A 15,258-nucleotide genomic window follows, 5' to 3' on the forward strand; every position below is an offset into this window, starting at 1 on the left:
GAGAATGGTGGGACATGGCATGGGGGGGTGTAAAGTTATGTCCCTGTCCAGGTCACCCCTCTCGAAACAAGAATCCCCAAACCTTTTGAGTGGCTTGTAATCTAGCAAGACGTGACCCCATTAAACAACATGGAGTAGAGTCAACTGTCACGTGGAGTAAAGCGTAATTACGCGTATGTGTATCTCCTAACACTGTACCTTGTCTATGGGTGTTTAAAGCAGCCATTTTATGCAATGCCGTCACTGCGTGAAACCACCAACCGATGGAAATTTTTATTTTAAGCCAAGATGCTGTTAACAGCCATATAATTATTCCAACAGATGGGCCTGACAGGCCTGGTCACTGAGAAGAGAGAAAAAGATTGAACTACTTCTCTCTCTCTCTCTTAGTGATTAGAATTACAACAGACATTCTCTCCAACCCTAATAACAGCATTAAAGGAAGCCACATAATGATATATGTATGCATAGATAGAGCCCCCTCCTTGCGTACAGTGTATTGCACAGTATTTATCAGCATTACAGACCTGTAAGGGTCCATATGGAACCCACTCAAGGAGCACAGAGGGTCCCTAGACTCCACTTTTAGAACTACTGGCTTATAGTAAAGCATGTGTTGCTTGTTTGTAATCAATATGCTATGGCTATCATGCATGTCATACATTGAATTGGCTGCAGACAAAGAAGCCCTGAAATAGTTCAACATTATTCACAAGGTGATAAATATTTTTGGGAAGGGTCGAAGGGACCATTTATTTTATTGTACCATGTTATGACTGTAGTAATGATTTTTCACCAGAGGATGTCAGTGGTCTCAGAATCTCTTGAAAACTTAATTCCGAAGAGTCTTACCCAGGGGCAAAATATGAATGATTGCATCTGAAAACCCTTCCAGGCATGCTCTAATTTAAACAATTGTGAATTATGCAAGGAGAGAGGTAGGGAGCCATTTTGAATAATCCAAATAGCAGAGAGCAAAGAAACACATGGAAGGGAGGGAAAGGACATGAAATAAGCTGCAACACACATTCTTGGGTTAGAAGTATATTCTTTTAAAACGTTTTTAGAATTTAATCTTAAAAAGTAGAGCACCAAACAATAAATTCCTCATAGCATAAAAGAGGCACTCCATCATGACGATCCAGTTTCAATGCAAATAGCTAAAACAAGGGATTGGCTACCGAGGCTTTATCCTCAAAACTCTTAGCTGAGAGATGAATGATTTTTCCTCTGCATTAACAGGGAATTTTCAAAGACATGAGAGGCACAATGCAGTTCAGTAAATATGAATACACAATAAAAAACAAAACAAAAACACAATCTGAATACAGATGCAAAAGCAAATAAAAGGCTTCACTTTCCCTTTCACATTTTCATCAGCACTCTGTATCGTCAATATAACAAATAAAATTTACACATAACTATAAAATCATATAGCTACAGTACAGACATCCTTATAAAAAGGAAACACAAATTAAAAGCAGTGCACCTGCAATTTTTTTCTTTAGTATGTAAACATGAGTGAACAAAGTGTTTTCTGATTTCAAAATCCATTCAAACTGGTGTCGTACCCACTTGAAGGCGTAAATAAACGTATCTTTAAAAGAGAAACAAATTAAAAGATGACACACGAGGTGTTACCATTCAACACTGTGCCCTTTCCTCCTTCATGAAAGCTCCATTACGTCAACTGCAGACATTTTACCTCTCAAAGAGATATAAAAAGTTATCAGAATTCAACACTGCAAAAATAGTTCAAATCATAAAAATACACATGTATATAGTATATATACAGAGGAGAAATAATGCATTTGGTGAATGATTAGTTACATTTTGAGCAGAAGCATAGTAATAGTTGACAAACCCACGCTCTTAAACTTTAAGTATTACTTACAGTAAGTGATAATGATTTCTCCTGTTACACTAGAAATACATGAAAAGGTTCTACCGACTGATAATCATAGGCCCTTGAATTTTGTGTGCAATACGTTTCACACAGTGGGAAACTTGTAGCTCTGTTGAAAAGAAAGATTAACTGGAATGTTTCAACTCACAATATAACACAATGTGATTTTCTCCTCACCACCTACCGACCAGGTCAGTTAGCTGTTAAAGATGAAAGGATGAAAGTGCAATGTAAAAACTCATAAAACATGCTTATGGTCATCTGTATAAGTTACAACAACAAAAAGGCTGTCTTCAATGAAAAGCAAAGACAGGAGATCAAAAGCAATGCCAGCGTGGCTCACTGCATAACTGCATCACTGCTGCATAAGTACAGATATACCATATATAAATAGTAGTCAAATATTAACTGGTATCAATAAGTGCTTATGTTCTAATATATAAATACATCTTACAGTATACATAATTACATATTAACTTCCTCTATTTTTTGTGCAATAGCAAATCCCATGCATTTTATCGAGATAAAAACCACAACATTAAGAAACAAATGCAACATAAGAAACATCTTAAGATTTTTCTGTTTTTCTTAATTTTTTGTTTCGTTTTTTGTATGTAAATCAAGCTGCTTCTATCAGCCAAAACTGGTCAAACAGATAAAAGCTATATGCGCTTTATAGCAAACCCTCGGACATGACGCTCTCCACATCTTAAAGTTCTTCTGTATGAAGTACCATGACATCTTTCCTTATTCAACAAGCTCTTAGAAAAACAAAACGATTTAAAGCAAAGTAAAGGCACAGACCGTTGCTGCTCGATCAGAAGCATCAAACTGCACAAGAAAGCGAGTCTACTCAACATTTGGTCAGACCGTTTTATAATACACATACTTTTCCCTTATAGTTAACTCTTCATTTTACTGCACTACAGTATCACACCTCGATATGATTACATTAAACAACAGTCTATTTTCAAAGTACACGTAAAATACACTGTTTCGTATGCGTCTAAGAAGGGAGTATACATTGGGATTATTTTTTACAGAATCCATAAATATATTTATGTGCAATTGTACGCAAACTACTAGGTCAAACAAAGGCATATTAGCATTATAACTTTCCATATTGCACCTGCACCCATTGGTAACTATTTTCCACACTGTTACCATCTTGCTTCTCATCCAATCACTTCAAAGAGTCTTAGTGGAGAGGAGCCCCATTGGACAGGATGGGTTGCTCCTTTGTTGTGAAAGTTTGAGACTCAAACTGAACATCAGCTGTATGTCAGACACGCACGCACGCACGCACACGCACACACACACACACACACACACACACACACACACACACACACACACACACACACACACACACACACACACACACACACACACACACACACAGCTGACTAGAGGACGTGTTATTAGAGTGCTTGTAATGGGATAAGGATGAGGTTATGTGCCTGTAGGGTTGGCAATGGTAGGTTGCAGAAAGGACTGTGTTCTGGTGTCCTATCTGTTCCTGGGCCTCTCTCTCTCAAGAGAAACAGAGAGAGAGAGAGAGAGAGAGAGAGAGAGAGAGAAACACCCTCCTAGTGAGGGTCCTCTGTGGTGATCCTCAGGGAGGCAATGGCTGTCATGCAGGTGTGGACGTTCACCTCCTGCTTGGTGTCCCTGACGAGGGGCTCAGGGCTTTTCACCTGAGCATCCTGAGCTACCGCCTGATGGGCAGACGGTCGGTCATGCACGCGCCATCCCCTCCCCTCCTCTCCGGCTATCTCCACACTGCTGGAGCACTGGCTATCGGTGCTCTCAGGGCTCAGTGCTGAGGAAGGTGGGGTGACATCGGCGCTGGAAAGAGGCGGTGAGTGCAACATCTGGACGCCTCCGATGGGAAGCATGGGGAGTAAGCTCTGTACTTGCTGCTGAGAGTGGAGTGGGAGGTGGCTGAAGACGTTCTGGTGATGAGGGCTGGAAGCGATGGGTGAAGAGAGGGCCAAGCTGCTCCTTTGATCCTAAAGCAACACATTGGCAGACATCAGAATGCTTTTACGGTTTTAACGTCTCCAAGCTGATTCCTTGTAAGAAAGTTTTTTGAGAATTATTCTGTGTAGTATTATCCTTCCTGTTTCTTTGTATTGTTATTTTGTATTGTAAAATGATACAAACAAAATGTAGAAATGTCAGTGACAAAACAAATACGTCTAATTGTGCATGCAACAAGTATGCATTCACATGACAAAAACATGCCATTAACGTTTCATATTTTCATGGGCATAATAATAACCATCGCTAATTAAGCCAGTAAAATAAGGTACAGTAACTTTATCTTGCTGCATACCAATTCCATTTCGAAGGCTCCTTGCTGTTGCGCCAGGTCAATCTTTGCATGGTGTCTGCCTTTATCGCCACTGCCTCTGTGCTGGTGTGAGCCCCTGCGAGGTGACACAGCCCTGAGCACGACCCTCTGCCTGCCTCTAGCTGATGGCTCACGCTTCCCAGCCAGCTCTGCTGTTCCAGGTGACAGAGGTCTTTCAATGGACCCAGGGGACAGGTGCTGAATGGGTATGAAGTTGGGGGAGCTGGGCCTCAGCGGGGAGGTGTCCCATCTCAGAGAGGAGCGACCTCGAGGGGACAGCTCTCTCCTTGGGGAAGGGTAGCGCAGTCGCGAAGGTGAGGGCTCTCTAAGGGGGGACTCCCAGCCAGGGGAGAGAAGACAAGTGGAGTAAGGATCAAACAGGAAACATCCTTGGTCAGGAGACAGCATCGTGAGGGAGTCCTCGTCCACGGACCTTTCTCTCTGCTCTGGGTCAGCCATGCCAAGGACAGCCCTGCGGTCAATGACTGTCCCAGTCCGTCTACAAGACACTGCCTGGTGGCGAATCTCAGCACCGGGCAGAGAGGTGAGGGAGCAGCCGTGGATGGCAGCTGTGGCTGTGACCGACAGGGAAGTGACACCGCAAGGTTGAGGGCTCGTGCTTCTGGAACGCAGCTTGGGAGTGGAGTCGCCCTCGTACTCGTCATCCTCATCCTCGTCTTCATCGATCTCATCAATGTCCTCATCCATGCCATCAGAGTCTTCAGCATCGGAGAACTGGTGTTTAGTTGCGCCAGGCAGGCCAGTCTTGGACTCTTGCTGGATCTCGTCCACTTTGGTGTTAAGAAAATGAAAGATAAAGGTCATTTTCCCAGAAGGCTTTGATTTCTCCATATATGTTTTTTTTAACTTTGTTTTTATTTTCCAAACAACAAAACAAAACACACATACTTTCAAAAGGATACAAGACAAAGACATACCAGTACAGAAAATACAACAACAAATAAAAATAATAATAAAAAAAAGGGGGGGGATACACTATTCACTCTTGTACAAATGCCATTTTTCCCAACGTTTTTCAAATAGCTCTGCCATGGTCCTCAGATTATAAATAATTTTTTCCATGAAATATATTTCTTCAATCATTTCCATCCAGTGTTCCTCTCTAGGACGGTCTGTTTTCAACCATCTCCTCGTGATGGCATTTTTTTTTGCCGCTATTGACAATATTCTGAACAGGTATAAATCCTCATGTCCTATTATGCCCTCTGATCTCAATCCAAGATATAGACTCGAATGACGTTATAATAACCCATACATTTTTTATGGGTTATAACGTCATCCGTGACCCCCCCATTTTAGCGATGTGCAATAAGTAAAAATGAGTCAAATCGTTAGTGTTAGTTAGTTTAAATCTGAGGGCCATTGGGATCCTTTTAATTAAAGAATAATATAAAACATTCCATAATCTCACACAGATTGCAGATCAGTGTCTCACCATGTTCCTGAATCTCAGTGTCATCTACTGTGACAGACACACCCAGCTCAAGACATTTCTTCATGTGCGCTTTTGACTTCATATGTTTGGTCAGGTTTCCTGCAGATGGAATGGTATGCTTTATTGCTGATTTACTGTTATTATTTCAAAACAATTTAGCAATTTGTCTCCTTGCCTTGAGACTCATACGTAATGACACAAAATGTTAATGATCCATAGCCTAAGTTCTGCTTATGTGTTTCATGCTATAAGGCTCACCTTTAGTTTTAAAAGCGAAGTTGCAGACCCTGCAGATGTAGGGCCTCACATCTGTGTGGGTTCGGATGTGCTTTTTCAGCATGCTGGGCTTCTTACAGCGGATGCCGCACTCCTCACAAATGTACTTCCCCCGTCCTCGACCTCTGACATATACGTAGTCCTCATTGGACTTGTACCTGAGAAGTAGGAACAATCTGTTACTTCAATCACTTCAATATCCTCAATGTTCATTTGATGCCAGCGTCGTGTTTATACCATATAAGACCACCTTCAAGATTAATTTAACAGTCTTCTTCTAGAATAGATTTCTATAGATATCACAATATCAGCATAAGTATTATTATAAACATGCGTACTGTAGCCATTTTCCACACAAATTACAAATATGATCAGTAAAATAAATACCCATTTGCACTGTTTGGGTTGTGAATGTCTTTCTCTTTTACTCATCCTGTTACAAATTTCTCATTTGCGTAAAGTATTTGAGTTAAGTAGCTTTACGCCACATGAAAGTTATTATAGTAAATAAGTGCACTGACCCTCCCTCAAAGATCTTAATGCGTGTTGGCACTGCCTGGGTGGTGACTGCCTCCCTCTCTTTCCATTCCTCTTTGGCACTTTTCCCTCTGGAGCCGATGTCCTTCGTCTTCTTTCCATAGGTGATGTCCACCTCTTTGAGCTCCGGTTTCCTCTGCAGCTGAATCAGATGAGCAAACACTCTGTCAACACGTAGTTTAAGCACACAGGATATCGACACAATGTAATGCGATGCTCTAAAGACGCTGTATGTCATACATGGGGTTGCATGGTTCCCCTTGCAAACACCCATATTGATGCTGTCGTGGAAATCGTTGTGACTCCCATGTGTGTAGTACACTACAGCATCTAAAATTAAAATCTACATGGTCATGTATGTGTACAGCACGTTATATACATAGCCCATATACATAGCTTTTTTAAGCTCTTTGAACTGAAACTCAAGTTTATAGCTATTTTGACATTTTGTCATTCTAAAAAATGTTATATGAAAATATCAATATGCATTGTTCCCTTTTGAAAATGTTATCAGTCAACAGCAAGGGACAGCAGGGATATGCACTATAAATCATAAACAAAGGGTGACTGTCAGCAGCACTTTGCATTATAAATGATCTCAGCAGAGGATCATATTCTCACCTGTTCCATCTTCTGCCTCCATAAGATTAAGGAGGAGACCAATTTGCCTGTTCCAGGCTGACACATGGTTGCTAAAGTGTAGATCACCTCGTTGCCCCTCTGTTTAGACCGCAGGAGAGCCAAGGAGGCACTGGTGCTCACGTCAGGGGGGTTTGGGTTGTGTGAACTCACACTCCAGGTGGTATACACAGAGAAGAAAGGGCTGTTGCTGTGAGAGCAGCTTGGCTTGGTGTAGTTGAGATAGCACCAGCTCACACCTGTTGTCGTGCGGAGACTTGGAAACTGAGATAACACTCTTGAATGCGCTGTGTCTGAGATCAGGACATCTTGACTGGTAACCAGCTGTGACTTTCTGTCTGTGCCAAAATCTTTCGCTTCACTGACTGACATCATGGAGTACGGTGGTGAGCTGGGTTCCAGGGAGGTACTTTCCATAGCTGAATCAGCACCATCAGTGGCTTCTGTAGCTTTTTGCTGCAGCGGGATAAATCTGCCTATTTGTGAGACATCCTGAGCATGAAGTGTCTTTGACCTGTGACCTTTGTCGTCGGTCAAATGACATTTTCCTAACTCCACTGCACTCAACTCCTCTACGATCTGACCAAACATTCTTTCCTCTTTCACACGTTTTTGCTGTTTGACCTCCATGAACATATCCAGGCTGCTGGCAGGTGACAGCATCCGCTTGTTTGCTCCACCGCTGGAGGCATTGGTGGTTGAAATAGTTCTAGAGGTCAGAGACAGAGGGATGCCTGTCTTGAGCTTAGTCGATGACAAATCGAGGGCCTCAATGTTGAGAGTGTGCGTTGAAAGTGCCCTTGTATGACCCAGAACATTCGCTGGATCAAGACTTGCGGACAAGCGCGAGAGTTGATTCTGAGATGTGGCGGGGGTGGGGATAAGGCCATCATACTGATTGTCTATAATCTGTGATACTGTAGTGTATGTAATGCTACCGTAGGATGGCACGTAGGTCTGAATTCTAACAGGAACTAACAGACTAGGGTGTGACTGCTGGGGGCATGTGTTTCCTGTGGCAAATATTGGCAAAGTCTGTGGCAGCACCACACTTGGAGTGTATGCAAGGGTGTTGCTGAGGTACTGGGGAAACATTTGTGGGGGGGTTTGCATCCATTCAGTGTCCATATTCAATGACTCCTGACGCACCAAGTTACCCCTCCTAATTTCCTTCATAGCAGAGTGGTCAGTGCTGAGCTCTGCGTGTCTAACTTTGGATGTTGGAGAGAGACTGCCGTAGTCAAATGATATGCTGCGTACCTCTGGGAACTCCTTGCGCAAAATGCAAGGCGCCTGCTCCGAGGAGGAGCGTCTCATTTCATGTTGTTGACGCTGGTGGAGCACAGAGTGGGAGTGCCCGCTTCCTGGCACGGCTAGGAACTCCAGTGTTTTGCCAAATTCATCCTGCCTGGCTGGAGACACTGACTTGAAGCTCTCCTCCCTGTCAAAGGAGAAGGTGGAGTAGTAAGATAAGTTGCTGTCTTGACTGGGGCTGCGGGAGAGGCTGGTGCAGGCAGACTCAAAGCTAGATTCGCCAGAGGAGTGCTCTATGTCAGCCAAGCGTAGCCGCTTCTTCTTTGGAGGCAGCTTTTCAGGGGGGAGCTGTGATAACGTTTCACTCCTTTGAGGCCACTGAAACTCCTCCACGTGTCGCTCTGGCTCCTTCATGTGTACCTCTGGCGTTTTTTCTGGGCTGTCAGGCTCAACTGTGACCCTAATCTCGGGGACTTGTATGTTAGACTGGCGCACTAGCTTGGGGGTGATTTGAAATGACTGGCTTAGTCTACTGTCATTTCTTTCCATCTCATATGATTCAGTCTGCTCCATAGCATGATATGATGAAATGTTTTCCTGCCTCTGCCCGTGATACTTGTAAGATTCAGACTGTTCAGATTGTGAGCGGTTTAATGAGTTTGTGTGTTGGATGACAGAAATAACATTCCCCAAATCTTTCCGGACAGAGATTTCAGGGCAGACGGATACGTCCATGTCACATCTGTCCGGCTGCCCATGCATACTTTGAGAGTGGCATTTCCCTAACGCCATAAGACCAAGAACACCTTGGCTAACTTTTGAATCATAGTCCTTTGACGGGTCAAACAGTTCCTCACACTGTTCAAGATGTCCCTCATACTGACCAGGCAAATCCTCCTCTTCCCTCTTCTCTTTCCGACGTTTGCGTGTGGCCAGTTCCATCGCGTATTTCTGCTGGTTCGTGTTGGTAGGCGAAGTGATGGAGTAACTTTCCATTTCTGATCCTGGTGGTGAAAGGGCACCACTGCTCTCAGGTGTCTTTCTGTGGCTGTCAGATTCTGTATGCCCGTCATGTGCAGAGTGTTCGAAAGCGGCCTGCCTTCTGAGTCTTCTCATGCCTCCTGTACTTGTTCGCTCATCGAAGGAGTGGCTGCCCCTGAGGCCCTGTGGCATGCTGAGACAGCCTGCTGAGGATGTTGGCATTGAGTTGCTCCTGATCAGTGGCCCGGTGTCAGAGCCACTGTCTAACAGCGGTTCATTTATCTCCTCCCTAGTGAGCGACTTTGTGTTTATTTTGATGGATTCGACAGTATCTTTCTCCTGCGTGAAGACACGGGAGACGCCTTTCTCTGCACGCTTCCCTGTGTAATCGCTTGAGTCCTCGCTGTAAGTAACAAAATCAGTCATTTGCTTTGGGCTGGGCCTGTAGCACTTACCGAACATGATTTCTTGGTAGGACTTGGCATTTGTGTTGGATGGGCCGGTCTGATGCTCGGCGCTCTCAGAGCGTGAGAAGTAGCCAGAGTCTGTGCTGCCCTTGCTGGACTGGCTGGGGAGGGAGAGGTTTTGGTCAGAGTCTCCACTTTTCTTTTCAGAGAGCCGGAGTGCGAGTCTCTGTTTGATGGTGCAGGATTGGATTGCACGGCTAGCCTGAGGAACGGCAGGAGGAGGTGCATTGATTTCTTGGAGCTGGGATGAACCATCCGGAGCCGCCATCGACGTGACTCCCTTTTTCTGAGCAATGAGATTTAGTACTTTTACAGCAGTGCTATCTGATCCCTCCACTGGAGAGTCACACAGCAGCAGAGGGTCATTGAGAGTGTCCTCGTCTGTGTCTGTGCTCTGCTCCCCATCGGAGTACAACTCGCCCTCTCCTTCAAAAGACCCCTGTTCCGTATTGGCATTGTAAGAATCAAGTTCTGAGAATGGCACAGTTCCGGCCTTGACCGAGTGAGCATGGGATTTTCTGTGTTTGTATAAATTACTCTTGGTTTTAAAAGAGAATCCACAAGGGACACAAGGATAGGGTCGTTCCCCGGTGTGGGAGCGAATATGTTTCTTGAGCACACTGGGCTTGGCACATGCCCTTCCACAATAATCACAAACATACTTCCCGGGTTTTTGTGGTTTCTGTTCCATCTTACACACGTTCTCAGATAGCTGATCTAGCCCTGAATGGGAACACTGTTGGAGGGCCTCGGGTAAACTGGGGGACTTCCTGTGAGGAGCGGGGCCACAGCTGCCTGGGGATTGTGCGCAAACTAATTGACCTACAGCCTTCTGTCTGCCGAATGGCTTCCCCCCCTGTGGTGGATACGAGGAGAGCTCGTACTCCTGATGGCTTGCGGCGTGGTGGTGGGAGTGCTGATCCTCTAATTGCCGTGATTTCCCTGAGTCAGACATTTCTGCCGAACCACACGTGTTTGTGTTCTGACCTCCTTGTGGTTGTCGGTGCCACCCCTTGCCCTCCAATTCCACTGAAGGTCTTCTGTTAGTCTGTGCAGCCGTCGGCTCCGACATGCACATCTTCTGTGCAACATTTGTGTTCTGACCCCCCGTGGAGCATTTCACCTCTGCAGTAGTTTCAAGTGACTCCATGAATCCAATGTCACTTTCTTTGGGATTGATTTTTCAAGGACTATATCTGTTATGTAACCTTAGTAATATTATCATTCATGTAAATTGATTGCAGGGAAGGGTCATCTGAAAGAAAGCACAGGGGAGACAGAAATGAGAAATGTGTGAAAGAAAGCACAAAGGGAGACAGAGACGGAGACAATTTGTGGACATCAAACATCTAAATTGTGACATGAAATATGCACTTTTGATATAGCTCCATGCAGTCAGGAAATAAGAACATGAGAAGAATATTCAACCATCAACAATTCCACAATTGAATATGAGTGTAAATCTACTCCTTGAAAGCAAGGCCTATTTAAGATTGCTTCCCAAAAGGCCCCCTAATAAAATGTGAGTATAAAATTCATAATGAGCGCTGTTCACAGCAGGAATGGAAAAATCTGTCTCTTTACCAGCCTCTAAAATACCTACAGTGCCTCATCCTACCCCTGGCAGATGCCCTACATTTGCTGGAGCCACATCTGTGTGTGTGTGTGTGTGTGCGTGTGCGTGCGTGTGTGTGCGTGCGTACGCATGTACTTGTGGATGGCTATGTGTAATGTGTTATGTGTATATGTTTGTTTTGTGTGTGTGTGTGTGTGTGTGTGTGTAAGGATATGCTAGAGCTGACATGAGTCTGATAGGAATCTAATCCATGTCCACCACATTATGTTATTTCATCTGGCAACACTGAGAATCACAATGAACTACTTTTTCTTAAAGTGGTATTTCACATTATATGTAATGTATACTGTATCTCGCAAAAAGTTCATGAACAGTCGACATAACTGACTGTTCAGCATGGCTTTTTTCTTTTAGGTTTTATAACCTCAATTACACCCACACAACCTGAACTCTGAACATTCAGTGGATTTTCTGTGGTTTGGAGTTTTCTCTGTGTTCTGAAGCCTTTTGAGCTGCAATGAAAACAGGAAAACAGGCCTCAACAGTGACATCTGCTGTCAAATTGTAATGTCATATATGGGATTTATGGACTAATACATCACAGTCCACAGGAAAATCAGAGCACTTGTTTGAGCCAGAAAGCCCCAGACCACAGAAAATCTACTGAATGTTAAAAGTTCAGGTTTTTTGGGTGCAATTGAGCTCAGAAAACCTAAAAAGATCCCTTTAAAATATACATGTGTAGGCCTATTTGAGTGACATCTACACCGTAGTGCGCCAGAGGACCCCCTCGAAAACAAGATGATGCGATAAGGGGCTTATCCTTTAAATACATTTCAATAATAATAAATAATAATAATAAAGTTAACATTTTGTCATTTGGTGTCCTGAAAATAAGTACTTTTGTGTGCGTGCAATTACCAGTATTGAAAAACAAAAAACAAAACCCTGACTGCCAACAATGACAGTGGAGCCAAGGGCAGCTGAGGCTGGAAAACGATTATTTGGCGGTGTGCAAATTAAAATGTAAGACTGTACTACCAAAGTTACACAGTGTTTACTAGCTACTGTGTAATAACACAATGTGATGAATAATGATGGTACAATGATACAATGCAGCAATATAATAATAACAACATATAAACTATAGGCTACTACAGTAATTACAAATCACTGAGCATGTGAGTGCCAATTCCAATGCATATACTGTAGGTGTTATTTTGTACATGTGCATGCAGATAGATAAGTAACGTTAATGGAAAACTCTATGATTTCCCTGGCACTATCAATTAACCAATATTACTAGAACCCCGATAATAAAATAAAATCTCGTGGCTATACATTACACGCTCATCCATCTTCTAGAATACACAATCCTTCTAGCCTTTGGCACTATGGTACCATGCAGTGTATACATTTGTAGTATGGGTGTCCCCAACAGGAAGCAAACCCAACGACATCCTGGCAGAATTAGTGCCAAGGTCCATCAGCTGATCTCCACGGGGCCACATACTCATGTACAGAACTTGCACATAGAAATACTACACGCTTCACCCCCATGGCTACTGTGAATCGGTGTGGCATTACACTTCAGCTCCATACCATGAGGCTGGGTCTCTGAGGGCACGTCATTTTCATCTTCTCAGTATCAAAGGCTGCGTCCTCCCTAACGAGGTTATGTAAGATTATCTGGTTCAAACCCTCTGAGTTCCCCTTAATTAGGACATCCTCTGACTCTCGCTTTCTATTTCTCTCGCTCTCTCTCTCTCTCTCTTCTCTCTATCCCTCTCATTCTTTGTTACCACACTGCTCGTGCACTCCTCAGGCATAAACCAGTGGATACGCTCTATTCAAGGTGACTCTTGAGAAGATGCCGAGAGAACTGCATTTTTTTTTAAAAGCAGTCATCGCAAGCACCATAATCCCCGCTGTTCATATTTGAATCGAATGGCAAATGCCCCCTCAATTCTTTTACAGATGACTTAATAGCTATGGAGTGAGATGGATTTGAGAGGGCTTCTTCCTGAGGGGGATACAGAGGAAGATAGGGAACACATATCAAGCGAGGGGAGGGGAGGGAGGGGGGGGGGGGGGAGGGAGGCAGGGGCTGCCTTGGCTCGGAACAGTCCACGTTCCAGCAGGGAGGTTTACTGAGGTAAACTAAGTGTGGGGTGGCCCGAGGGGTAACAAAATTCAGAGGCCCGGGAGGGAGCTCCCTTTCAAGGTCAGTCTGACCTCATTGCTTTAGTTTCCATCCTCTCCTCGCCGAGACACGAGTGGAGGGAAAGGGGGAATATAGGCGCAGAGTGACAGGGAGATAAGACCCTCAGAAACAATGCATACCTTTGAACTAAGCAAGATAGAGGGGGGGGGGGGGGGGGGTGCACACACAGTCAACCCTCACCCAAGTCACACTGACAAGTCTACTCAACGGAAACACTCAGACAAGACTAGTGTATAGAAACCATAAACCACAGGCACCCTTTTATTTATCAATCTCCTGGTCTCCTAGTAACAAACCTGTACAGAGAAATGTATGACACAGCAGCAATGACGTGCCACAACAGGGGGCAGGTGGGTGGCAGTAAGTGTGTTTCTGGATGACTGTGGGCAGTGATTATAATTATATGTCACATTACAGAGCATCTTATGTTGAACCGCTGGCATGGATGGGCAAATGACTTTAGGACAACATCCATTTGGACAGTTTGCATGCTCCCTTTCTTATCCACCTTCCACATACAAGCGGACAATAAGCCAAACAAATGCAGGGCTATGGAAATAAGCATCATTATGCCACAGCATTACAGTATTAGGAGCTAAGATGGCCATTAAAGGGAACAAGCATGAAGGCTTACACTGACAACAAATCCATAAATATCATGAGCGAATGACACTGCTTCAGAGAACCTGGAGGGTTCTAAGCCCCCTGTGATACTGTAACGACACATCGCATGCAGAATCAACCAACAGCTTACTGTACATTCTGCTCAGTATTCTGTAGAAGACACACATCTATGGGAAACAGCCCTCTGCTTGTACGGCAGCTGACATTCTGATATCAAACATAATCCTCATACAAACCTGACATTTGTAAAGTCCCCTGTCCCATAGCGACAGTCACACGTGACAGTCCTCATGTTGCATAGTCCATTTTTCCATTCTCCACATATCTGGGTAAATCATAATGAAATAAATTAGCAAGGTAAAGTCCCATCAATCACGAAGCTGCTGGCTGACTGGGTGTACATTAGAAGATCTATTGATGCGAGCTAGTCACCAGAGAAAATACCCAACTGTGACGTGCGGACCCAGGCACAAAAATAGCAAAGGGGCCCTGGGAGGGATTACACAACAGCCAACGTTTAAGGACTCTTTTTCTCCCCCCCTCTCTTGCTCTCTCTGTATTTCACGGAACACGGCAGCAGCTGCCTCAGTATGAATGCATACAAACACAGTGATGAGCTGGATTTCACAAAGCAAATATCTAGGTATCACCAAGACAGCCAAAATGTAATTCAAGGGTCAAGATTTAGGAATTATTTGCCCTGTCATCAGAATCTTATGGATTTGTCTCAGAGAGAAAATGTATTTAGGTACCCATATCCATATTGAGTTTGCACCTGACACACTACTTAAATAATGCTAAATTCAGAGCACTGTAGATGCTCTGAATTGTCTAAAAATAGACAATTGAAGCAGATTTTATTCAGTGTATATTGCCTCAATTGCTGTGAAGAATACATTAGGTTTTCAGGGCGCTGCAATTGTTTAATGTGTTCCCTGAATTACAGTAATCTGTAGCCTGTT

At 43.9% G+C, this 15,258-nt stretch overlaps 1 protein-coding gene across 2 annotated transcripts; it reads right to left on the bottom strand.

Moving 5' to 3' along the window:
• Positions 1-767: 767 nt before the first annotated feature.
• On the bottom strand, positions 768-14,664 carry hivep2b (HIVEP zinc finger 2b). Of its 2 annotated transcripts, XM_079527658.1 has the most exons (7): positions 14,533-14,664; positions 7,153-11,127; positions 6,516-6,673; positions 5,977-6,152; positions 5,719-5,817; positions 4,245-5,053; positions 768-3,918 (listed from the first exon to the last, which is right to left on the bottom strand). In XM_079527658.1, the coding sequence occupies exons 2-7, from the start codon at positions 11,020-11,022 to the stop codon at positions 3,496-3,498; spliced, it is 5,535 nt and encodes a 1,844-aa protein (XP_079383784.1). In that variant the 5' UTR covers positions 11,023-11,127; positions 14,533-14,664; the 3' UTR covers positions 768-3,495. The 2 variants fall into 2 exon arrangements, with proteins under 2 accessions (XP_079383784.1, XP_079383785.1); XM_079527659.1 differs by lacking the exon at positions 14,533-14,664 and having other exon boundaries at positions 7,153-11,475.
• Positions 14,665-15,258: the final 594 nt, after the last annotated feature.

This window comes from Electrona antarctica (assembly GCF_951216825.1).
Source record: "Electrona antarctica genome assembly, chromosome: 18".
NCBI classification, from domain to species: domain Eukaryota; kingdom Metazoa; phylum Chordata; class Actinopteri; order Myctophiformes; family Myctophidae; genus Electrona; species Electrona antarctica.